This window comes from Scyliorhinus canicula, chromosome 7, assembly GCF_902713615.1.
Source record: "Scyliorhinus canicula chromosome 7, sScyCan1.1, whole genome shotgun sequence".
Lineage (NCBI taxonomy): Eukaryota > Metazoa > Chordata > Chondrichthyes > Carcharhiniformes > Scyliorhinidae > Scyliorhinus > Scyliorhinus canicula.
In genome coordinates this window covers 22,754,019-22,778,575 of record NC_052152.1, presented here as the reverse complement: position 1 = coordinate 22,778,575, position 24,557 = coordinate 22,754,019, and the positions used below count along the sequence as shown (strand labels likewise).

Below are 24,557 nucleotides of genomic sequence, written 5' to 3'. Positions count from 1 at the left end.
CAAAAGGACCTGGACAGGTTCGAAGAGTGGGCGAACAAGTGGCAGATGGAATACAATATGGAAAGTTGCGAGGCCATTCGGCTCTCCAAGCCTGTGCTGATCATGATGCCGTAACTTAAAAAAAAAAAGTCTGCCCGTACTCTGTCCGCGTCCCACTATTCCCTCCCAATTCATGTATCCATCCAGATGCCTCTTGAATGTTGCTAATGTGCCTGCTTTCACCAAATCATCTGGTAGTGCATTCCAAAGCCCCTCCATTCTCTAAGTGAAAAACGTACTCCGCACATCTCTCTTAAACTTTCCCCCTCTCACCTTGAACCTGTGCCCCTGTGTAATTTACACTTCTACCCTTGGAAAAAGCCTCTGACTATTCACCCTGTCTATGTCTCTCAATTTTGTAGACCTCTATCAGGTCTCCCCTCAGCCTCTGTCTTTCCAGTGAAAACAATTGTGATTTATTCAACCTCTCCTCATAGCCAACATCCTCCAGACCAGTAATACCCTGGTGAACCTCCTTTGCAGTCTCTCCAAAGCTTCCATGTCCTTCTGATAATGTGGTGACCAGAACTGCATACATGATCTAAATGCGGCTTCACCAAGGTTTTTATTTAGCTGCAACATGATTTCCTAACTCCTGTACTCTATGCCCCAGTTGATGAAGGCAAGCATGCCATACACTTTTTTTTAATAAATAATTTTTATTCAAATTTTCACAAAATATCAGTAACAAAAAATATCAAGAAAAGAAAGAACAAAACACCCCCCCATGTATACAAAAAAGAACCCCCCCCCCCTCGGGTTGCTGCTGCTGCTGGCCTTTTTCTACCGTTCTGCCAGGAAATCTAGGAATGGTTGCCATCTCCTGAAGAACCCCTGCACTGACCCCCTTCGGGCAAATTTCACCCTCTCCAATTTAAAAAAACCCCGCCATATCGTTGATCCAGGCCTCCACGCTTGGGGGTCTCGCATCCTTCCACTGAAGAAGAATCCTCCGCCGGGCTACTAGGGACGCAAAGGCCAGAATACCGGCCTCTTTCACCTCCTGCACTCCCGGCTCCTCTGCAACTCCAAATATTGCGAGCCCCCAGCCCGGTTTGACCCTGGCTCCTACCACCCTCGACACTGTCCTTGCTATGCCCTTCCAAAATTCCCCCAGCGCTGGGCATGCCCAGAACATATGGGCATGGTTTGCTGGGCTCCCTGAGCATCTAATACACCTGGCCTCGTTCCCAAAAAAACGGCTCATCCTTGTCCCGGTCATGTGAGCCCTGTGCAGCACCTTAAACTGTATGAGGCTAAGCCTCGCACAAGAAGAGGAGGAGTTCACCCTTCCTAGGGCGTCCGCCCACGTCCCCCCCTCAAACTCCTCACCCAGCTCCTCCCCATATGCCTTCTTAATCACCTTGGCCACCTGTGTTGCCACTTTTAGGAAACTGTGGACCTGCATGCCCAGATTCCTCTATGTTAATGTTCCTAAAGGTTCGGCCATTTACAGTAATCCTTCAAAATGCTTCACCTCGCATTTGTCTGGACTCCATTCTGTTCCCAAGACTCCAATTTGTCTATATCCTGTTGTATCGTCTGACAATCCTCGGCACTATCAGCAACTCCGCCAATCTTTGTGTCGTCCGCAAACTTGCTAATCACACCACCCACATTTTCCTCCAGATCATTTATATATTCTACAAACTACAGAGGTCACAGCACTGATCCCTGCAGGACACCACTAATTACAGATCTCCATTCAGAAAAACACCCTACCACTGCTACTCTGTCTTCTAAAACCAAGCCAGTTCTGTATCTATCTTGCCAGCCCACCCCGAATCCCATGTGATTTTAGTTTTTTTTTTTAACCAATCTGCCATGTGGGACCTTGCCAAATGCCTTATTAAAGTCCATATAAACCCCATCCAAAGCCCTCCCTCATCAATTTTTTTTGTCACCTCTTCAAAAAACTCAATCAAGTTGATGAGACACTTCTCGTATAAAACCGTGCTGCCTGTCACTAACTCATCCATTTTCCTCCATATGTGCATACATCTTGTCCCTCTATCTTTTCCAAAACCTTCCTCACAACTGATGTCAGGCTCACCGACCTACAATTTGCTGGATTATCCTTGCTTCCTTTCTTAAACAAGGGAACAACATTAGCTCACTAGTCCTCTGGAACCTCGCCTGTGGTAGAAGAGGATTGAAGATGTATGTTAAGCCCCAGATATTTCTCCCCTTGCCTCCCGCAGTAACTTGTGATAGATCCGATCTGTCTCCGGGGACTTGTCTACCTTAATGCAATTTAGGATACTCAACACTTCCTCCTTTGATATATTGACGTTCTCAAGAGCATTCATATATCTATCCCTGACCTCCACATCTGTCATGTCCTTCTCCCTGGTGAATATACTCATTAAGGAGCATAACTTCCCTCTAAAAATCCTTGGGATTCTTCTTGACCATGTTCGCTCAAGACATTTTATTGCCCCTTTTAGCCCTCCTAATTCCATGTTTAAGTTCTTTCCTACTTTCACTGTACTCCTCATGGGCTTCTTCAGTTTTTAGTTGCCTGGACCTATCGTATGCTTCCTTTTCCTTTTTGACTCAGTTTACAATTTCCCTTGTCATCCATGGTTCCCGAATCCTGCCATTTCTATTCTTTATTTTTGGGGACATGCCTGTCCTGCACTTCAATCAACTGGCCTTTAAAAGCCTCCTGCATGTCAGATTTGCCCTCAAATAGCCGCTCCCGATCAACATTCCCCAGTTCTTGTCTAATCTGGATGCAACTGGCCCTCGCCCAAGTAAGCACCTTCACCTGCGGCCGCTCATGTCCTTATCCATGACTACTCGAAATCTCATGGAATTCTGGTGCGTAAGCCCAAAATGCTCTCCCACTAAAACATCAATCACCTGGCGTGGCTCATTCCCCAAACAAGTCCAGTATGGCCCCCTCCCTGGTTGGATTGTCAACATACTGTATCCAAAAGTCCATCTCACAAATTGCTCTTCATCTGGGGGCTCCCTGGCTGTAAGGAATTCCCAGTCAATATGGTTGGGGGGGGGGGGGGAGTTCAAGTCACAACTAGCCTGCTTTTATTCACATCTTTTCAGTATCTGACTACACAACTGCTGCTCTGTCTCCTCTGGGCTGTTGGGAGGTCTGTGGTACATTCCCAACATTGTGATTTCACTCTTCTTATTCCTGAGCTCTACCTATAATGCCTCATTACAAGATCCCTCCCTCAACACAGCTATGATCTGCTCCCTAATCAGCAATACAACTCCCCCACCTCTTTTGTTTCCCCTTCTGTTCTGTCTAAAACAACAAAATCCTGGAATGTTAAACTGCCAGCCCAGTCCCTCCTTTAACCATGTCTCCGTAATTGCAATGGCATCATAGTTCCATGCAGTAATCCAGGCTCTCAGTTCATCTGTCTTGCCTGTTTTACTTGTTGCATTGAAGCAAACAAACTCCAGGCCAACAGTCCCGTTGAGCACTCTGGCTTCCCTCTGCCTGCTCTTGCTCTGCGCTATGTTTATCTCAGTCTCACTTTTTCCCCCAGTCTCTACACTTACTGGCCTGCTATTCCGGTTCCCATCCTCCCGAACAGCACCAGCAAACCTCCTGCCCAGGATGTTGGTGCCATTCCAATTCAGGTGCCATCTGTCCTTCTTAGACAGGTCCCACCTTCCCCAGAAGACATCCTAGTGATTCACATATCTAAAGCCCTCCCTCCTATGCCAGTTCTTTAGCCACTTGTTCAACTGTACTATCTTCCTGTTCCAAGCCTCACTAGCACGTGGCATTGGGTGTAATCCTGAAATTACTACCCTAGAGATCCTGCTTTTTAGCTCCCGACCTAACTCCCTGAATTGGCTCTGCAGGACCTCTCCCCTCTTCCTGCCTATGCCATTAGTACCAATGTGGATAATGACATCTATATGTTAACTTTCCTGTTTCAGTTTGCCCTGTCGCCGTTTAGTCATCAGGACCCTGGCACCAGGGAGGAAACACACGATCCTAGAGTCCGGTTTGCAGCCATGGATATGCTGGTTTTCGACACTAGTTCTTTGGCTAACCACAGTATAGTCGAGGTGACTGAGTTGACATCTCCCAGAATTCTCTTCTGCCACCTCTCCTGTTTGTCACTGGAGGGGTTCTTCGGCTACCCACATTACAGTCGAGATGTTAACTTCATTCATGTCGAGCGCAAGAATACAAGAACAGGGATGTACTTAGGCTGTATAAGGCTCTGGTCAGACCCCATTTGGAGTATTGTGAGCAGTTTTGGGCCCCATATCTAAGGAAGAATGTGCTGGCCTTGGAGAGGGTGCAGAGGAGATTCGCAAGAATGATCCCTGGAATGAAGAGCTTGTCATATGAGGAGTGGTTGAGGTCTCTGGTCTGTACTCTTTGGAGTTTAGAAGAATGTTTCTTATTGAAACTTATAGGATATTGAGAGGCCATGGAGAGGATGTTTCCACTAGTAGGAAAAACGAAACCCAAGGCCACAGCCTCAGTCTGAAGGGGCGATCCTTTAAAAGTGAGATGAGGAGGAATTTCTTCAGCCAGTGGGTGGTGAATGTGTGGAACTCATTGCCGCAGAAGGCTGTGGAGGCCAAATCACTGTGTCTTTAAGACAGAGAAAGATAGGTTCTTGATTGGTAAGGGGATCGGGGTTCTGGGGAGAATGGGGATGAGAAACATATCAACCATGATTGAACGGTGCAGCAGACTCGATGGGCTGAATGGCCTATTCTGCTCCTATGTCTTGTGGTTTCGAGTTTCGCTAAATGCCCAGAAAATATGCAAGTGGTTTTGGTTTTGAATGTCATCCATCATGGACATTTACAATTTAATGACTTTCCAGAAATATGTTAAGGCATGTGTTAATCTGTCCAAAAGTCACCAATGGTCACCTGAAATTTGGTTTGCAGTACATTGATATTGACTCTAAGAAAATGGACCTGGTGTCCACATTGAATAAAGCCCATCTCTTGAATGTTAGGAATATGATATCTTTACGAAGCAAGACAATATGTATTCACTAACTAATGGTATCATTTAAATCTAGTCTTCATCTACTGACTGAACAAGTAGGCATGATTAAAGTTTGTAATTCTTGACTGACTCGATACTTGTTTCTCCTGGCTGTGAAGTCCAGAACTAAGACAAGTCAAGTTATGGTGGCAGCCATTTCGATGATATGAGACATTTCTTCAGTTGGCCTCTGCGAACCATTGAAATTCAGCACTCCAGAAGGCTGTGGATGCTCAATTGTTGAGTTTATTCGAGATGGATTGATTGAGTTTTGGACACAAAGGGAATTGAGAGATGGTGCTAGAGCAGTGAAGTGGAGTAGAGATAGATAACCAAAATCTTATTGAATAGCAGTAGAGACTCTGAGGGTCATATGGCCTACCTACTCTTGTTCTTTTTTTCTTGTATAGGGTGCCTATGACCATCCCTAGCCCTGATCTCTTCCTTCCAAATAGCTGCCATCCGCAGGCTCCCCTTTCCCAGTCATTGGCTCAGACTTATGGAGAACCAATATTCTTTTAAATATCTGCGTCATGTTGATCTGTTAATAGGTGATGGTAATGTTGTGGAACAAGTGATTGGGCAGCAAACAAGTGACCAAGATGAACCGAACATGGAACGTAGTGTTCTGGATGGCATAATCCGAAATTTACAACTGGAGCAAGACCAGCGAATGGTAGTTGAGCAACATGGGGCACATAATCCACCCAACAGAATCAGCACACCTGCAAGAGGTACAATTTAGATTTCAGAGTAATTTTTCAGAGAACATCTATTTGCAAATATCAAACTGAAATGCTAAATGCATTAAATTTTAGAATGTGTATGCTTTATTTATTTAAATTAGCCCAGTCATAGAGGGAAATTTAACTTTCCATTTAATTTAGGGATTATTATCTCTACCTGCTGTGGTGATGCTTTATCCTGTATGTATATATTCATTTATCCTGTATGCATACATTTGTTTACCTGTATGTATATATTAATTGCAGACACACATTATATGTATTTTAATATATATTATTATGATCCTGGATCAAATCCATCAGTTGCGAGGATACCAGACAGAAACCCCAATATTTTGTTTAATTTGTAAGATGGTGAGGAAAGGGTACTTCGCTCCAGCAGTGATTCCACGCATCAACAGGGATATGGTATATTAAAAAAACTTTATTACAAACATAGTATTGCGAACTTTAACATCATAAGGAAAATAGCTTACAATTACCAATTAAGCAATGCTTAACAATAAAATGAAACACTAACTCCTAACTGCTATCTTTTATCTCCATGCAAGCAAAACCCATCTCTCGTCAAAATCCAGTTTTAAATAGAGTTAACAGAGTTCCTTTTAAAAGACTGATTGGCGAAAGAGAGAAATCTGGTCAGGAAACAGCCTGCAGATTCTAGCCTGTGTCAGACTACTGTTTAACCTGCTCGCCTTTTGAGAAACTGCTATTCTATTCACATCCCGATCTTTAACTGAACTGAATACCTGACTGCTGCAGACCCTGGCTCCTCCCATTAACTACATCATCATATTAAGGCCAGTCACTGCCTCTGATTATCTACCCCAGGAACCTTCTTTGTATGAACAAAAATTCCATTAACCCAATTTCAGGTAAACAATATACATGGTCGGAATGAATGATTTCATTTTTTATGATGCTTTAATTGTACCTCTGTAGCCACAAAGCCAGGATTATTAAAAGCATTACTGGAGCAGTCACAAGCTCGCCCAGACTTGCTGCACCAACTGCATATAATACAATATATTTGACATTCCTATGTTCAACCCAATATCAAAATTGAATTTACTTTGATATGATTCAGTTGCTGTTGGCTAAAAAAAATTCCTTTTTGCACCGTCAAAATGTTTGTGGTGCAAAAAAAAGCTTAGTTATTCAAAATGATCTTTAATCAAAACTTGTTAGAGCTGTTATACTTTTATGTATCTTAATGTACAAAACAGGATGTGGATAGAGAAAACTGGCTAAAAATAAATGTTTTTATTTAAAGTTGTTTTACTGTGTTAATACAGTAATGAAGCTACTCCTGGAATTTAAGTAGGTTTATTGTAGCATGTTTTATTTTATACGCTTGTTTTAATGCAAAACAAAAAGCCAGCCCAAAACCAGCTGTCTGGAAATTAATTGTTGATGCTATTGATATTTTTTTTTTGCGAAGTGAACAAATGTACGATTTTTTTTAATGTTTCAGTTTGAGGCAAGGTTCAAATAGCATATTTATGCAGTATTCTACCCACACAATTATATATTCCTAATATCTTTGTGATATTTCTGGCTTTGCCTTCATTCCTATTCTGAGTACAGGAATGGCAGCCATTCACATAAGTAGTCTGGACATCTTCTGATGAGTTTGTGCAGGCTGTCCAATATCTATAATGAGCTGGGGTGTAACAAATGTATACGTTTGTGATTTTAAGTTGTATTTTGCACATGTCTTTCTGCAAAGAAATTCAAGTGCAGAGATAAGGGTAGGTACAGATAGATAAGCTGCATGATTTCACAGGAAGTGATTGCGTGTACTTGAGTCATCATCAGATTCATTTACATCACGTGAGCATAACTTGCTGTCACATATTATTGCAAAATATGAATGAGTTACACTTCCTGCATCAGCCGTATTCTTACACCATCCAGATTTGGAAATGTATCACAATCCCTTTGCTGCCACTGGGCCAAAATTCTGGAACTCTCCCTAATAGGACTGTGGGTGTATCTACACCACATGGATTGCAGCAGGTCCAGAAGGCAACTCACCGCCACTTTCTTGCAATTCAAAATTGATAGTAAATGCTGATCTAGCCAGCAGGGCCCTCAGATTCAACGAATTAAAAAAACTGACATTTAAAGAAGTAGCTCCCAACTGCACTCCTTCTCATCATGGCAAAAGCTTGCAAAAAACACTTTCTGTTTTAAGAGAACATGCTATTATCTTTACAGCCTTAGTTATATCTGATTTCCTGTCTTTTTTGGAACCCCTCTGTTGTAAACTGGGGGGGACAAAAGGCTTGTTGTGACCCCTGCCAATGCTGGGAACCACAATGTCCCAATGTGTGCAATATTCAGCAATTATTAAGACAAGCTAACTAATTGCTTCAGTCCTGACAAAATGTTATTGACCTGAAACTTTTAACTTTTCCCCTCGAGATCACAGATGCTACCTGTCCTGCTAAATATTTCTAGCATTTTTTATTTTTATTTCTGGCTAATTGATTATTATCTGGAATGATTGAGAAAAATACCTTTCATTAGAAAATTAACTAGTAAAAATGCAGTTTTCCATTTTATAAACCCACCTTAAGTGCAACTCTGTTCTCAAAACCCTTTCCATTCAAAATTTATTTTCTCTAAAATGTTGAAATGACTGCATGTTATCAAAAATATATACCCAGTCTTAATAAAGTGAATATTCTGTGGAAAAGCTGTTATAACTGATAGTTAAATCTCTTAACGCAATTGTAGAAATGAAACCAATATCAGGGTGGAGTGCATGGGCAGTACGATAGAAGGGCAGCAAGTAGCACAATGGTTAGCACTGTTGCTTTACAGTGCCAGGGTCCCAGGTTCGATTCCCGCTTGGGTAACTGTGCGGAGTCTGCACATTCTCCCTATGCCTGCGTGGGTTTCCTCCAGGTGCTCCGGTTTCCTCCCACACGTCCCGAAAGACGTTAGGTAATTTGGACATTCTGAATTTTCCCTCTGTGTACCCAAACAGGCACTGGAATGTGGCGAGTAGGGGCTTTTCACAGTAACTTCATTGCAGTGTTAATGTAAGCCTTCTTGTGACAATCAAGATTATTATATTATTATTTTGAACTTTTAGTTGGCTCATTGTGGATTCTACATTGTGTTCAAAAGCATAAACTGAATTGCAGAAGTGCAGATATTGAAAAATTAACTGTCACATGCCAAACCATTGCAACATGATTAAGATGCTAAAGGTTTTTATCCTTGTTAATTTTGTTTGTTCTCTTTTAAGTTTTAAGGAACCCGAGCTCTGACATTCTGTCACCACCAAATGTGGGACTGCGCCGCAGTGGGCAGATTGAAGGTGTTCGTCAGATGCATCACAATGCTCCCCGTAGTCAAATAGCCACAGAAAGAGATATCATGGCTTGGAAACGAAGAGTAATAGTACCAGATATACCACATAGTGTGAGCAGGTATGAAGTTGTTCTAGGAATATTTGATTTGTTTCATTTCATTGCCTCGCCAAATGTAATGGAGTGACCTTTTTTCCTCTCTTCATTTTGGCAGCAAAAATAAAATTCAGTTAAGTTAAGTGCCTGGTATGGAGGGCATTAGCTATGAGGAACGGTTGAATAAACTCGGTTTGTTCTCACTGGAACGACGGAGGTGGAGGGGCGACCTGATTTACAAAATTATGAGGGGCATAGACAGAGTGGATAGTCGGAGGCTTTTTCCCAGGGTAGATGGGTCAATTACTAGGGGGCATAGGTTTAAGGTGTGAGGGGCAAGGTTTATAGGAGATGTACGAGGCAAGTTTTTTTTACACAGAGGGTAGTGGGTGCCTGGAATTCACTGCCGGTGGAGATGGTGGAAGCAGGGACGATAGTGACATTTAAGGGGCATCTTGACAAATACATGAATAGGATGGGAATAGAGGGATACGGACCCAGGAAGTGCAGAAGATTTTAGTTCAGACAGGCAGCATGGTCGGCACAGGCTTGGAGGGCCGAAGGGTCTGTTCCTGTGCTGTACTTTTCTTTGTTCTTAAGTGCACCTCAAGCATTTTTGTTACACTCGTATGATTACTCATTTTATTTCTACCCTGATTTATACAGTCATATCATTTCTTGGAGAGTGTTAGTTGTACTGATTATAAGGATAGTTTTAGGGCTATAGGCAGTCATCGACTGAGTATAAAACCTACTGGGATTTCAGTTTGGGCAATTCAAAAATATTGAAGAGTAGATTTCAGTCCATCTGTGTGGAGTAGATTTAAAGCTAGATTCCCATGGTAAAAAAAAATGTTCTGTATCATCCAGTGCTTGACTTGGAGTCCAAAAATTAATAGTACAGCTCTGGAGTTAGGTGTTCATATGAGTGAGTGTTGTGAATTTACCCTTGGGGAAGTTGATTTAAGCTGCTTTAATTTGACTGTAGGAAAAATAACATAAATTAAGCTTTACATCATACTTCTGTTGAGGAGGCCCGCTTATTTTGGAACAGTTTGAGGATTCCCACATATGCTGGAGCATCCCTCCCTGATGAACTGAACAAGTTTCAAGCCCGCTTTGACAGTCAGCCAATACACATCAGTGCCACCTGCCCCAACAGCCCTGGACACACTCATACCCGTTATTACTGCCTCAGAGGTAAGAGCTGCCTTCGTGAAAGTGAACCCGTGGAAAGCGACAGGCCCCAACGGAGTCCTTGGGCGAGCACTCCAAGCCTGCGCAGATCAGCTGGCGAGTGTATTCGTAGACATCTTAAAACACCTCACTTCTTCGCTCCGAGATCCCCACCTCCTTCAAGAAGACCACTGTAATACCAGTACCAAAGAAGAACAGGTACCATGTCTCAAGGACAACTGACTGGTGGCCCTGACGTCTGTTATCATGAAATGCTTTGAGCGGCTAGTCATGTAACGGATCAATGCCAGCCTCCCAGGCGATCTATTGCCGTTCACCTATCGCCGCAACCGGTCCACAGCAGATGCTATCTCCCTGGCCCTACAATCAACACTCAAACTCCTCAACAGCAAGGACATCTATGTCAGACTGCTGTTCATAGACTATAGCTCTGCCTTCAACACCATTATCCTGACGAGACTAATAACCAAACTCTGCAATCTTACGCTTGACCCCTTCTTGTGCAGCTGGATCCTTGACTTCCTCACCAACAGACTGCAATCTGTCAGGATAGGCAACAGCACCTCCTCCACAATAGTCCTCAACACCAGGGCCCCGCAAGGATGTGTGCTCAGTCCTCTACTGTACTCCCTATATACACACGACTGTGTGGCAAGATTTAATTCCAGTTCGATCTATAAATTTGCGGATGATACGACTGGTGGGTCGTTTCTCAAACAACAACGAACCAGACTACAGAAGGGAAATAGATCACTTGGTTGCATGGTGTACCGAAAACAACCTCTCTCTAAATGTCAGACAGACCAAGGAACTGATCATTGACTTCAGGAAGCTTAGAAGGACATACACACCCGTCTACATCAATGGATCCAAAGTGGAGAAACATACATAAATACATAGAAGATAGGAGAAGGAGGAGGCATTTTAGCCCTTCAAGCCTGCTCTGTCATTTATCATGATCATGGCTGATCATCCAACTCAATATCCTAATCCTGCTTTCTCCCCATAACCTTTGATCCCATTCTCCCCAAGTGCTATATCTAGACACCTCTTGAATATATTCAATGTTTTAGCATCAACTACTTCCTGTGGTAATGAATTCCACAGGCTCACCACTCTTGGGTGAAGAAATGTCTCCTCATCTCTGTCCAAAAAGCACAGCGTGCTAAATTGCTGGCTTGCAATGCAGAACAATGCCAGCAGTGTGGGTTCAATTCCTGTACTGGCCTCCCCAAACAGGCGCCAGAATATGGTGACTAGGGACTTTTCACGGTAACTTCATTGAAGCCGACTTGTGACAGTAAGCAATTATTATATTATTGCCTTGAATCCTCAGACTGTGACCCCTGCTTCTGGACACACCCATTATTGCTAACATTTTCCCTGCATCCACCCTGTCTAGTCCTGTTAGAATTTTATAAGTCTCTATGAGCTCCCCCCTTGTTCTTCTGAACTCCAGCGAGAACAATCCCAACCTAGTCAATCTCTCCTCGTATGACAGTCCCGCCATCCCTGGAATTATCCTTGGTAAACCCTTGCTGCACTCTCCGAGAGGAAGAATATCCTTCCTCAGAACAGGAGACCAAAACTGCGCACACTATTCCAGGTGTGGCCTCACCAAGGCCTTGTATAATTGCGGCAACACATCCTTGTTTCTGTACTCAAAACATCCCGCAATGAAGGCCAACATACCATTAGCCTTCTTTACCGCCTGCTGCACCTGCATGCTTATCTTCAGCGACTGGTGCCAAGGGCACCCAGGTCTTGCTGTGCGCACTCCTCTCCCAATTTACAACCATTCAGGTCGTAATCTGCCTTCCTGTTTTTGCTTCCAAAGTGACTAACCTCACACTTATCCAAATTATACTGCATCTACCATTGATTTTCCCACTCGTCCAGCCTGTCCAGATCATGCTGTAGGATCCCGAAAGCTATCGAGATGGTCGATAGCTTTACGTTCCTGGTGATCACGTTCACCAACAGTCTGTCCTGGTCCACTGACGTTGATGCAACAGTCAAGAAAGCCCAACAATGTCTACTTCCTACGGAAGCTAAAGAAATTCGGCATGACTGCATCTACTGTCACAAACCTCAATAGATGTGCCATAGAGAGCATCCTATCCAGCTGCATCACAGCTTGGTATGGCAACTGCTCGGCCCAAGATCTCAAGAAACTAGTGAACTCAGTCCAACACCTCACACAAGCTTGCCACCCTCCCATTGATTCTGTCTACATCGCCCTCTGCCTCAAAAAGACAGACAGCATTGTCAAAGACCCCTCCCACCCAGGTTTTTCCCTTTTCCAGACCCTTCCATCAGGCAGAAGATACAGAAGTCTGAAGACCCGCACAACCAGACAGAGGAACAGCTTCTTCCCCACAGCTACTCACTCCACAACGACTCTCCCTCGGACTGATTTGTCCCCTGAAAGAAAACTATTCACAATGCCCTATGCTGCTCTTGCTCATATATTTGCTTTGTTTGGCCCTTGTTCCGTACTGTAACCAATCACTATTTGTTGATGTACTATTTGTCAATGTACTCTGTTGATTCTTTTTGTGTACTATGTACGTTCTGTGTACATTCCCTTGGCCAAAGAAAAATACTTTTCACTGTACTTGGGTACATGTGCCAATCAATCATCAATCATCAATGTATAAAATGTAACCGAGTTTACGTGACCACTGGAGTCTGGTTTGCAGCTAAGCAGTATAAATGGTTACAACTGAGTCAGAAAATGCTGGAAATTGTTATCGTCACAAGTAAGCTTGCATTAACGTTGCAATCAAGTTACTGTGAAAAGCCGCTCGTCGCCACATTTTGACGCCTCTTTGGGTACACGGGGGGAGAATTCAGAATGTCCAATTCACATAACAAGCACATCTTTCGGGAATTGTGGAAGGAAACCCATGCAGATGGGGGGAACGTGCAGACTCTGCACAGACAGTGATCCAAGCTGGAAATCGAACCTGGGGCCCTGGAGCTGTGAAGCTACAGTACTAACCATTGTGCTACCGTGCCGCCCCCACGCAGGATATGTCAGGAATCGCTGACTCTCTGGAAGGATGTAGTGGATATGGTAAATCATCCTCCTTATAATCAATTGACAGAAAAGACCCGAATAGAAAAGCTGAATAGCCTGCGCTAAAGGTGCGCTAAAGGTAACGTGGAGTGAGCATCACACTTACAGTTGTCTTCTATTACTGAGACATAATGCAAATGTTTCTATAACTGCAGTTGGAGTTATCATAACTCAATGAAAATGCTCAGATAAAAAGGTTCTGACTGACATCCAAGGGTATCTGGTGTCATATTTGTGCTAACTAATAGTTCAACATGCTATTGCATGGAGTTGATAGTTAACTTTAAGTGTGGTTGCTAAAGAACATATCAAAGATCTAGGAGGTCACAGAGCTAGAAATCTGACCTGTTATTCACCTGTAATAAATGTCATCTTAAACATTTTTCTTTCCATTCTTAATGTTATTCTGAATGGTCTCTAATTCTCTTTGCTTCTTTGCTGCATTCAAATCTAAGTAACACACTTCTCCTGAGTGTCTTCTGTGGTTACTCAAGATGAGCAGCAGTTCTACACTCATTGTTTTATGTGCTGTGATGGTGCTTTTCATTTCAACCCTGCCATCACAAATCGATTCATGCAAGTGTTAAATGTTCCTTTTCAGCTATTTTGTCAAAATTGAAACATCTTAATTTGTATTGTAACTTTAAAACCGTTTCCTTGTTGTAGTTCATGGATTTAACAGTAATGATGAATAAAGCATAAACAAAGTTGGGAATGTGAATGAGGTGGGCTAGCACTTGTGCTAAATATTTTCAATGTTTCTAGGTTTATGTAATCCTAATTCTCTGTCAAACAAGCTCATGCTTCAAAACCAAGAATATTCCAATTGAGATTTTAATGCCAACTTTAACCCATTTAAAATGCTCACTAGACTTCCATACAGAGGAACTTCTTTAGTGATAAATCGACAGACGGAGAGTTTGGTTTGACCATCGACATAAGGAGAACAAATGTCATGATCCAGGATGTTGCCGTACTACCATCTCAGCATTGGCAATGTGACACGTGAGGCTGTTGATAGGTTCGCACATCTAGGTTCAACAATCGCAAGTAATCTGTCACTTGATGCAGAAATCAACATGGATGCTGCTCAGTCAACAATGTCTTCACTGACTTTACCATGCTCATCAGCTGGCTGACAACCGTACACCCAAAAAACAAATGTATGGTGAACTTTCCACTGGATGCCCATATCTGTGCTGCAAGGGCATCTGCAAGCAATATATGAAGATGGCGGACATCAACACTGACAACTGGGAAACAGTCATTGACGGCTGTGATTTCTGGAGGTTAACTGTTTGGAGGGATATTGGAAACTGAAAGCTCAGCTGGCCAAGAAGGCAGCCAAGATAAAACAGCCCACTATCTTGCTTGGCAGCAAAAGTGGCCAAGTCTGCCATGTCAGAATGGAGCTTTTGAGCCACACCAGATGATGTTTGACAGGGAGTTCACCAGCATGGCCCAAATTGTTGTCTCATGAGGTGGAAGGCTGCAAATGTTCCTGCTGCTAACCCATTTACAATGAATGGACTAAAGTGGCATGAAATAACCCAAATCATAAAATCTAGGTATAAAAATAATAGGGCAGGATATTATTCTAAAAAGTCAGAGTCTTCCTGTTTTGTTGGTTTGCACCCTTTAGTGGGCAACTGAGACTGAAGCAGAGGATTTAAGACTAGGTTTCATAGTCGCTGGAAGTGCTTACTCTCAAGGCACTGGGATGAGGAGTGGGAACACAAAGCAGAAAATGAAGAAATTGAACAGGATTTTGGGGTTGGTCTTCACTGTGGAAGTCACCAATAACATGCCAGTGACTGATGGAAATGAGGCTATGACAGGTGAGGACCTTGAGATTATTATCACTAAGGAGGTAGTGATGGGCAAGCTAATGGGGCTAAAGGCAGACAAGTCTCCTGGCCCTGATGGACTGCATCCCAGAGTGCTAGAAGAGATGGCTAGGGGCAGCACGGTGGCCTACTGATTAGCACAGCTGCATCACGGCACTGAGGTCCCAGGTTTGATCCCGGCTCTGGGTCACTGTCCGTGTGAAGTTTGCACATTCTCCACGTGTCTGTGTGGGTTTTGCCCCCACAACCCAAAAATGTGCAGAGTAGGGGGATTGGCTACACTAAATTGCCCCTTAGTTGGAAAAAATAATTGGGTAATCTAAATTTAAAAAAAAAAAAGAGAGATGGCTAGGGAAATTGCAAATGCACTAGTGCTAATTTACCAAAATTCACTAGACTCTGGGGTGGTCCCGGTGGATTGGAAATTAGCAAACGTGATGCCACTGTTTAAAAAGGAGGTAGGCAGAAAGTGGGTAATTATAGGCCAGTTAGCTTAACTTTGGTAGTACGGAATCTATCATCAAGGAAGAAATAGCTAGGCATCTGGATGGAAATTGTCCCATTGGGTAGACGCAGCATGGGTTCATAAAGGGCAGGTCGTGCCTAATTAATTTAGTGGAATTTGTGAGGACATTACCAGTGCGGTAGATAACGGGGAGCCAATGGATGTGGTATATCTGAATTTCCAGAAAGGCTTTGACAAGATGCCACACAAAAGGTTGCTGCATAAGATAAAGATGCATGGCATGAAGGGTAAAGTAGTAGCATGGATAGAGGATTGGTTAATTAATAGAAAGCAAAGAGTGGGGATTAATGGGTGCTTCTCTGGTTGGCAATCAGTAGCTAGTGGTGTCCCTCAGGGATCAGTGTTGAGCCCACAATTGTTCACAATTTACATAGATAGTTTGGAGTTGGGGACCAAGTGCAATGTGTCCAAGTTTGCAGATGACACTAAGATGAGTGGTAAAGTAAAAAGTGCAGAGGATACCGAAAGTCTGCAGAGGGATTTGGATAGGTTAAGTGAATGGGCTAGGGTTTGGCAGATGGAATACAATGTTGAAAATTGTGAGGTTATCCATTTTGGTAGGAATAACAGCAAAAGGGATTATTATTTAAATGATAAAATAGTAAAACATGCTGCTGTGCAGAGAAGAGACCTGGGTGTGCTGGTGCATGAGTTGCAAAAAGTTGGTTTACCGGTGCAACAGGCAATTAAGGAGGCAAATGGAGTTTTGTCCTTCATTACTAGAGGGATGGCGTTTAAGACTAGGGAGGTTATGCTGCAATTGTATACGGTGTTAGTGAGGCCACACCTGGAGTACTGTGTTCAGTTTTGGTCTCCTTAGATGAGAAAGGACGTACAGGCACTGGAGGGTGTGCAGAGGAGATTCACTAGGTTAATCCCAGAGCTGAAGGGGTTGGATTACGAGGGGAGGTTGAGTGGACTGGGACTGTACTCGTTGGAATTTAGAAGGATGCGGGTGATCTTACAGAAACATATAAAATTATGAAGCAAATAGATAGGATAGATGCGGGCAGATTGTTTCCACTGGCGGGTGAAAAGCAGAACTAGGGGGCATAGCCTCAAATTAAGGGGAAGTAGATTTAGGACTGAGTTTAGGAGGAACTTCTTCACCCAAAGGGTTGTGAATCTATGGAATTCCTTGCCCAGTGAAGCAGTTGAGGCTCCTTCATTAATTGTTTTTAAGATAGAGATAGATAGTTTTTTGAAGAATTAAGGGTTGTGGTGTTCGGGCCGGAAAGTGGAGCTGAGTCCACAAAAGATCAACCATGATCTCATTGAATGGTGGTGCAGGCTTGAGGGGCCAGATGGCCTATTCCTGCTCCTGGTTCTTATGTTCTTAAATTGCATTTGTATAGCTCCTTTCATGTTGGGGAATTCTACAGGCCAATAATTATATTTGTAAGTGTAAATATTATTGTAATGTAGGAAACACAGCAGTCAGTTTGTGCACAGCATGATCCCACAACAAAGTGACAATCAGATCTGTTTTTAGTGATGAAGGTTGAAAGATGGATGTTGACCAAGGCACGGAGTCGAATTCCTCTGCTCTTCATCGAAATAGAACATAGAACATTACAGCGCAGTACAGTCCCTTCGGCCCTTGATATTGCGCCGACCGTGAAACCCCTCTAAAGCCCATCTACACTATTCCCTTATCGTCCATATGTCTATCCAATGACCATTTGAATGCGTTTAGTGTTGGCGAGTCCACTACTGTTACAGGCAGGGCATTCCACTCCCTTTCTTCTCTGAGTAAAGAAATAGTGCCATGAAATCTTTCATGGTTACCTGAGAGGGCAGACGAGACCTCTTGTTATGATCTCTGTAGAGACTGATAACTTTTAAAAAGAGATTTGAACTTACAATTATTAGCTGAAAGAAATACCCAACAAGATTTCACATTTTAAAACATTTACTGTAAAATCTGATGAGATCAAAAACTATTGATTAAACATTATTTATTTCTGTAAGCTACTTGCACTTAAAAAATGTCATTCCCCTTGTATGCTTATAACCCATTGTAGTCTCCATGGAATTGGTCCTTTTTATAAACCATTCACAATTTACTCCCAATTTTAAATTGGTTCCGGTATCCTCGTTTCATGGAGTAGTAATTTCAGGTGAGTGTTCCCAAACACTTTCCTCAGTTTATGGAGTTCCTTCCCTACCAGCAAGTAAGGTCTTTTCTGATGATTCTTCTGCCCTCTGGGTATACCCGGATTAATCTCCCAGCATCCATAGCTGCATCTCTTTGACTCTTGCGTCCAGCTGTGGTAGCTTGCAGAGCAAAACAATCTCTTCTCTCTGCTGACTCCAGAACTCCTGCTATCTCTCTGTAAAATGCATTTATTTGTAGGTAAGCCGGACGTCAAAATGGCTTTCGTTGCCCTATTCCCCGTGGACATGTTGGGTGAGATTGGGCACTCAAGTCTTCGGAGTGGATCCCACAGCACTGTTTTGAAGTAGAGCAGGGTATTTTCCCCACAGTCCTAACCAATATTTATTCTTCAATCAATATCACTTTGAGAAAAAAATATCGTCCTTAACGCTACTTTTTTGAGAGCTTGCTGTGCACAAATTGTCTGCTACATTTCCTATCTTACAGTAGAAACTGCACTTCAGAAGTATTAATTGGCTGTAGCATGCTTTGGGACATCCTGTAATTATGAAGGGTGCGATTGAATTGCAAGTCTTTTTCTTAGTTTCTTTCTCTCCCCCTTCAGCCCCACGTATTCCAAATGATGGAGGTTTCCTTTGATCCTTTTTGACTGACGGAGATCATGTATTTGTTTTTTTATTCAGGGTGCAGGAAGATTTTAGGCTTGCCAAAAGTGAAGAGGAAATTGCCTTGTATGCAAGAGAGAAGAAAAGACGGCCAATGCACTCTGCACAAAGGGTGAGTGGTTTAACTAAAATATTACTTTAAACGAAGTGAAGAACTGCTGCAGTGATTCTATAATTTGTACCCTCTTGAGCTCATGTTGTCGATGGGCCCCATCATCTGATCACTTCCCACTAAACTACTACCTACCCAGCTTCCTCTCCTGGTCCCCATGGGTGATGGTTGCAAACTTAAAGTTGTGGGGACACAGGAGCTGAAGGAGAGAGAGCAGTTAATAACTATTTAATAGCTAAATTACACAACCTACTGTTTCTTGTATCTGTTATTAAACGGGACTTTGCTTCACCAGGGCCTTTGCTTGCCAGTGCAGCAAGATAAAATGGCGCCCCAATCTCTCTACCCCCACCGTGGCCTCCGGACCCCTTCCCCCCCCACACCGATGAGGGGGTCATCAATCCCACTGCACCATCCCTCATAAGGGCAGGGCACCCCGGCCAGATCCTTGGCACAGGCAAAATGTCACCTGGCATCCCGACAGTGCCAGAGTGGCACCCAGGTGGCACCTCCAGGATGCTTGGTTGACATGGAGGTTGCCAGGATACCAGCTTGCCCACCACCTGACCACCCAGGTGCCCCGTTCGCCATGGGGATTCCCCCCCTCAAAAAAAAAGTGGCAGTTGGTGGAGGCCAGTGCTAAACAGCACTCGCTCCGGGTGTCCCGCCCCGCGCCTTGGGAACTCCGGAGTCAGCAAATTCAAGTGAGCCTGGCTGCACTCTTAAATATGCAAATGTATGCCCGCCCAAATTCCTATGCCTCGCAAGAGCTCATTCTATCTCGCATGGCATGACGAGGCCAGTAAAATCTCGTGAGATTTACTGGCCTCGTCGAGTACAGAGTTGGGTGTGGCGAGGGCGTTAGATTGTGGCGTTATGTCAATTTTCTGATTAGTTTTCAATATTAAAATCTGATTAGCAGACGGATTTAATTTGGTTTCTGTTCTATTTTTGGTATAGTTAGGCCAACTTGGCTATTTACGTAAAGTTGATCATACAGTGTTCTTATCTTGTGTATTTTTATGAGTTCGCCCCTCAATCTACTTTTTAGTTAATTATTAAAGTGTGAATAATAATTGGAGACTTTTCATTTCCATGCATCATACCATTGCTTTTCTGTTACTTTTCTGATTTTTCAGCTGTTTGTGTCAGCACCATTTGTTGCTGCTCTGCTCCCCTTGCTACTCTGCGCTTTTTAAATACCCTTACCTGACACCTCGTGATGCTCTGCTCTGTTACCAGTATACTAGGCATTTTTGGAATATTTTTACCATACCTTTGTGTGCGATGCTCTAATCCTGTCTTCATGTATCTGCCACAAGGCAGTTGTATGGTTTATTATTGAAAATAATTTGCTTTCCTTTCGTATCTTCATTTTAGAATGACTTCTTGGACTCATCTGAACACACAAAGCGAAAAATGAGGGCACAGCGTCGTGAGCTGCACAAATATCGAACTCGCGCTGCTGTTGAAGAATTAGCTCAATTTTTCCATGAAGAAGCAGAAGAGGTTAGCTCTGAAGAGGTTAGTGGCAGGAGTCATTTTATTGCATCCTAGATCCAGTGATTGCATTTCATTTGTGTCGTTGACAGCATAAAGAAACAGTTTAATTATGTACCTAGTTGGAAATCTTGATTTATACTAAATTTTGGAAGATTATATTAAGAATTAAGAAACATTCATAGACGAATATAAAATGTAAGCTCTGAAATACTTGAGTGCTCAGTAATATATATTTGAATGCATATTTGATTTGTCAAAAATATTTGCGTCGCAATTTCTGTCATTTAAAAATCGTACAATTGTTTCAAGTTAGGCAGAAAAAAACAGACACAAATATATGCTGTTATTTTGTCAGTGGCTGTTTGGGAGTGAGGATATTTATCACATGGGAATCCATAGGATTTATGGCACAGAAATGGGCCATTTGGCCCAACCAATCCTTGCTATCATTTATGTTACACTTTTAGTCTACCCTATCTTTTCTCATTTAAGTTTATCAGTGTAATGCTCTATCATCTTCTCCCTTCGTTTGCTTGTTCCCTTAAATGCATCTATATAATTTGCTTCAACTATTCACAGTGGTAGCAAGTTAGACATTCCCAGCATTCTTTGGATAGTTTTTTTCTGAATTTCCTATTGGGTTGGTTACTTCTATCCATGGCATGTAGTTGTGCTCTTTCCCAGAAGTGAAAACATTTCTTGTGTATCAAATCTAGCAAAACCTTTCACAATTTTAAATATCTTATTGGGTCACTTCTCCGTCTTTTGAGCGACCCAGCCTGTTCACACCTTTCTGATATGTATGCCCTTGTATTTCTGGTATCATCCTTGTTAATATTCTCTACCCTTTCCAATGCCTCTTTACCCTTTTTATAATGAGGCAACCAGAGTTGCATGCAGTCACCTGTGGCCAAACCAAGGCTCAAAGCATGTTTAACATAACGTCCCTTTCCTACTTTTCAACTAGTTCCTCTAAAAATAGTACTTGGTTTTCCTTTTCTGATGGTCTTGCTAACCTGTGGTGCAAACTTTGGTGTATTTGTATTGAGATCATTTTTCTCGCCGATAGCCGCAACTTCCAAGTAATAGTTGACCTGATTCTTGTGACTGAAATATATTACCTATCGCTTGTGTTGGCTTTCATTTGCATAGTATTTGTCTGTTCTGCAAGTTTATTAATGTTCTGGACGTTGTTGGAATCCTCAGCATTGACCATCACCCCAATTTGGTGTCATTCACAAATTTATAAATGAGTGTTTTTAATATAAATCATGACCAGGAATGGACCCAGCATTGATCCTTGTGGAATACTACTATCCACCCTCCACCACTGTACATAGCTACCCCTTAATCCCACTCTGCTTTGTCTTGAAGCCAACCAGCAATCCATTCTGCCATTTGTCCCTTTACTCCTCATTCTCTAACTTCATTAATCTATTTTATATGTATTTATTTATATGTATGTTATATATAAAATATATTGTGTGTCTATTATTTAGACTAGTAAGCTAGGTTGTTTAAAACCCTGGATCAATTTTTTGCCAAAAGTTTGGAATTTTTTGGAAAACTAATGAATCCATAGTTGAGATATTAGCGTCCTGTATTTAGATCAGTAAATATAAAAGTTTGTTAATTTTCAAACTGCTACTTTGAACGTAGCTGAGAAACAACTTAAAAAAGAGTTTAGTTGCATTCCCCTATCTCTCGTTCAAGACCGTAAAAATCTCTGTGCCCTTGGTCTTGTACTGTCAGCAAATGGGAAAAAAATTCCACTGTTAATTTTATCCAAGAATATTATAATCCTGTGCACCTCTGTCTGATCTCCACTAGCATTCTCCTTTTCCCCAAGGAGAGCGCATCTAGCTTTTCTAACCTTATCCTGTAGCTGAAATCCCCATCCCTGAAATCATTCTGGTAATTTTTCTCTGCATCCTCTCGAGGACCTTCAGATATTTCATAAAAGGTGATGACCAGAACTGGATGTAATACTCTAGTTGTGGCTTAACCAGAGTTTTTTTTTTAAAGATTCAGCAAAACTTCGTTACCCTTGTACTCAATGTCTCCATGAAGCCCACAATCCCATATGCTTTGCTAACCACACTAGGAAATAGACAGATTACAGCGCTGACATGCTCATGTAAAGGTGAGGGGTGGGAGCAACAAGTCTAGAGCACCCTGGATGTCGAGGCGTATTCAGGTTTGGATAAGGGAAAAAAAGGGGGGCTTATGGCAGATATCAAGGGCTCAAAGCAGCAGATGCACTAGAAGAGGATCAGACATGCAGGGGGTTGCTTACAAAAATAATTTTGAAGAGCGAAGAGGGGGCATGGACACTGGCAGGTAAAATAAAGGTAATTTCAAAGGTGTTTTATATGTATATTAGGGGCAAGAGGATGACCAGGGGAAGGGTAGGGCCCATTGGTGGCCAAAATGGCAACCTGGGTGTGGAATCGATGTCATAGGTGAGGTTTTCAATTAATACTTTGCATCTTTGGTCACTCTGGAGAAGAATGATGTGGGACTATGATGTCTTCGAGCAAACTAACATTGAGAGGGAGTAAGTATTAATAGTTTTAGCGGGCTTAAAAATGGATAAATCGCCATGACCAGATGAGATGTATCCCAGGCTGCTATGGGAGGCAAGGGAGGAGATTGCATAAACTCGACAATTTTCAAATCGTCTCTGGCCACAGAAGAGATGCCGAAGGACTGGAGGACAGTTAATGTGGCGCCATTATTCAAGAACGGTGGTGGGGATAAACCAGGAAATTATAGGCCAGTTTGTCTAACCTCAGTGGAATGGAAACTATTCTGAAGGACAGAATTAATCTCCACTTGGGGAGGCAAGAATTAGTCAAGGATAGTCTGCATGGCTTTGTCAGGGGGAGATCATGTCTAAAAAATGATATTGAATTTGTTGGGGAGGTGATTAGGTGTATACATGAGGGTAGTGCAATTGATGTAGTCCACAGGGACTTCAATAAGGCTTTTGACGAGGCCTTTGCATGGGAAACTAGTCAAGAAGGTAAGACCCATGGGATCCTGGGCAATTTGACAAATTAGAATCAAAATTGGCTTGGTGCAGGAGATGGAGAATGATGGTTGAAGGTTGTTTTTGTGACTGAAAGCCTGTGGCGAGTGGTGTTACGCAGGGATCGGTGCTGGGTCCCTTGTTCGCAGTGTACATTAATGATCTGGGCGTGAATGTAGGAGGTGTGATCAGTATGTTCACAGATGATACACAAATTGGTGTTCTAAATAGTGAGGAGGAAAGCCGTAGACCATAGAACAATATAGATGGGCTGGTTAGACGTGCAACAGTGGCAACTGGAATTTAACCCTGCAAAGTGTGAGATAATGCATTTTGGAAGGACTAAACGGGCAAGGGAATACACAATGAATGGTAGGACCCTAGGAAGTACAAAGGACCAGAGGGACTTGGGTGCAGGTCCATAAATTCCTAAGACAAAAGGACATGTAGATGAGGTGGTTAAGAAGGCAAATGGGAGGCTGTGGTGGGGGCAAAGTGCTGAACAGTCGCATGAAAGGTGGCTATCTAGAAACTTCAACCTGGATTAAGGTAGATCGGTGTTTGGTGGCTGGTGTGGGAAAGGTGGACTGAAGGACCTCTTTTCGTGCTGTAACACTCTATGAACTCCGTATGCTCTAATTTAAAAAAAATCAAAGTTGACATCGACCCTCCTATGCCATAAACCTTAAAATTGTTAAACTAGCCTTTTATATGGTACCTTGTCAAATGTTTTCCAAAAAAAAACATAGACAACATCCATTGTGTTCCCTTCATTAACCTCTCCTGTGTTGCTTCAACAAAAAAAATTTGTGATTTCCTTGCTTTAAGTTTCAGAAAAAGATCAAATCCGTGGAGGAGGTCGGGCAGCACGGTGGTGCAATGGTTAGCACTGCTGCCTCAAGGCGCGAAGGACCCGGGTTCAATCCCGGCCCCGGGTCACTTGTCCGTGTGGTTTGCATATCTTCCCGTGTCTGCATGGGTATCACCCCCACAATCCAAAAATGTACAGAGTAGGTGGATTGGCCACGCGAAACCACCTAATAATTAAAAAGAAGAGGAGGTAGAGTAGTGAAGGTGTTGAGTGATGAAAGGCAGCATGACATTTTTTCCCTCCTGGAATAATTAGCTTTGGCTGCATAAAGCATGAGACAATGCAATAGAAAGTCTCAAGTCTTCGTTCACATCCATCTTGTTGCATTTAGAATGATCCATAAGGAGGCCATTCGGTTCATCGTGTCTGAACAGACCCTTCAAAAGAAAACTTTGTCCACCCCG

General features: G+C 42.7%; 1 protein-coding gene across 3 annotated transcripts in view; it reads left to right on the top strand.

Annotated features, from left to right (window-relative positions):
- Positions 1 to 24,557, top strand: part of LOC119968780 (bromodomain and WD repeat-containing protein 1-like) — a 232,603-nt gene that overhangs the window by 95,455 nt on the left and 112,591 nt on the right. For all 3 annotated transcript variants that reach the window (XM_038801511.1, XM_038801510.1, XM_038801509.1), the window contains exons 18-21: positions 5,587 to 5,769; positions 9,041 to 9,224; positions 18,655 to 18,748; positions 20,129 to 20,272. In XM_038801511.1, the coding sequence (XP_038657439.1) occupies positions 5,587 to 5,769; positions 9,041 to 9,224; positions 18,655 to 18,748; positions 20,129 to 20,272 (605 nt within the window). The remainder of the gene's footprint in view (positions 1 to 5,586; positions 5,770 to 9,040; positions 9,225 to 18,654; positions 18,749 to 20,128; positions 20,273 to 24,557) is intronic.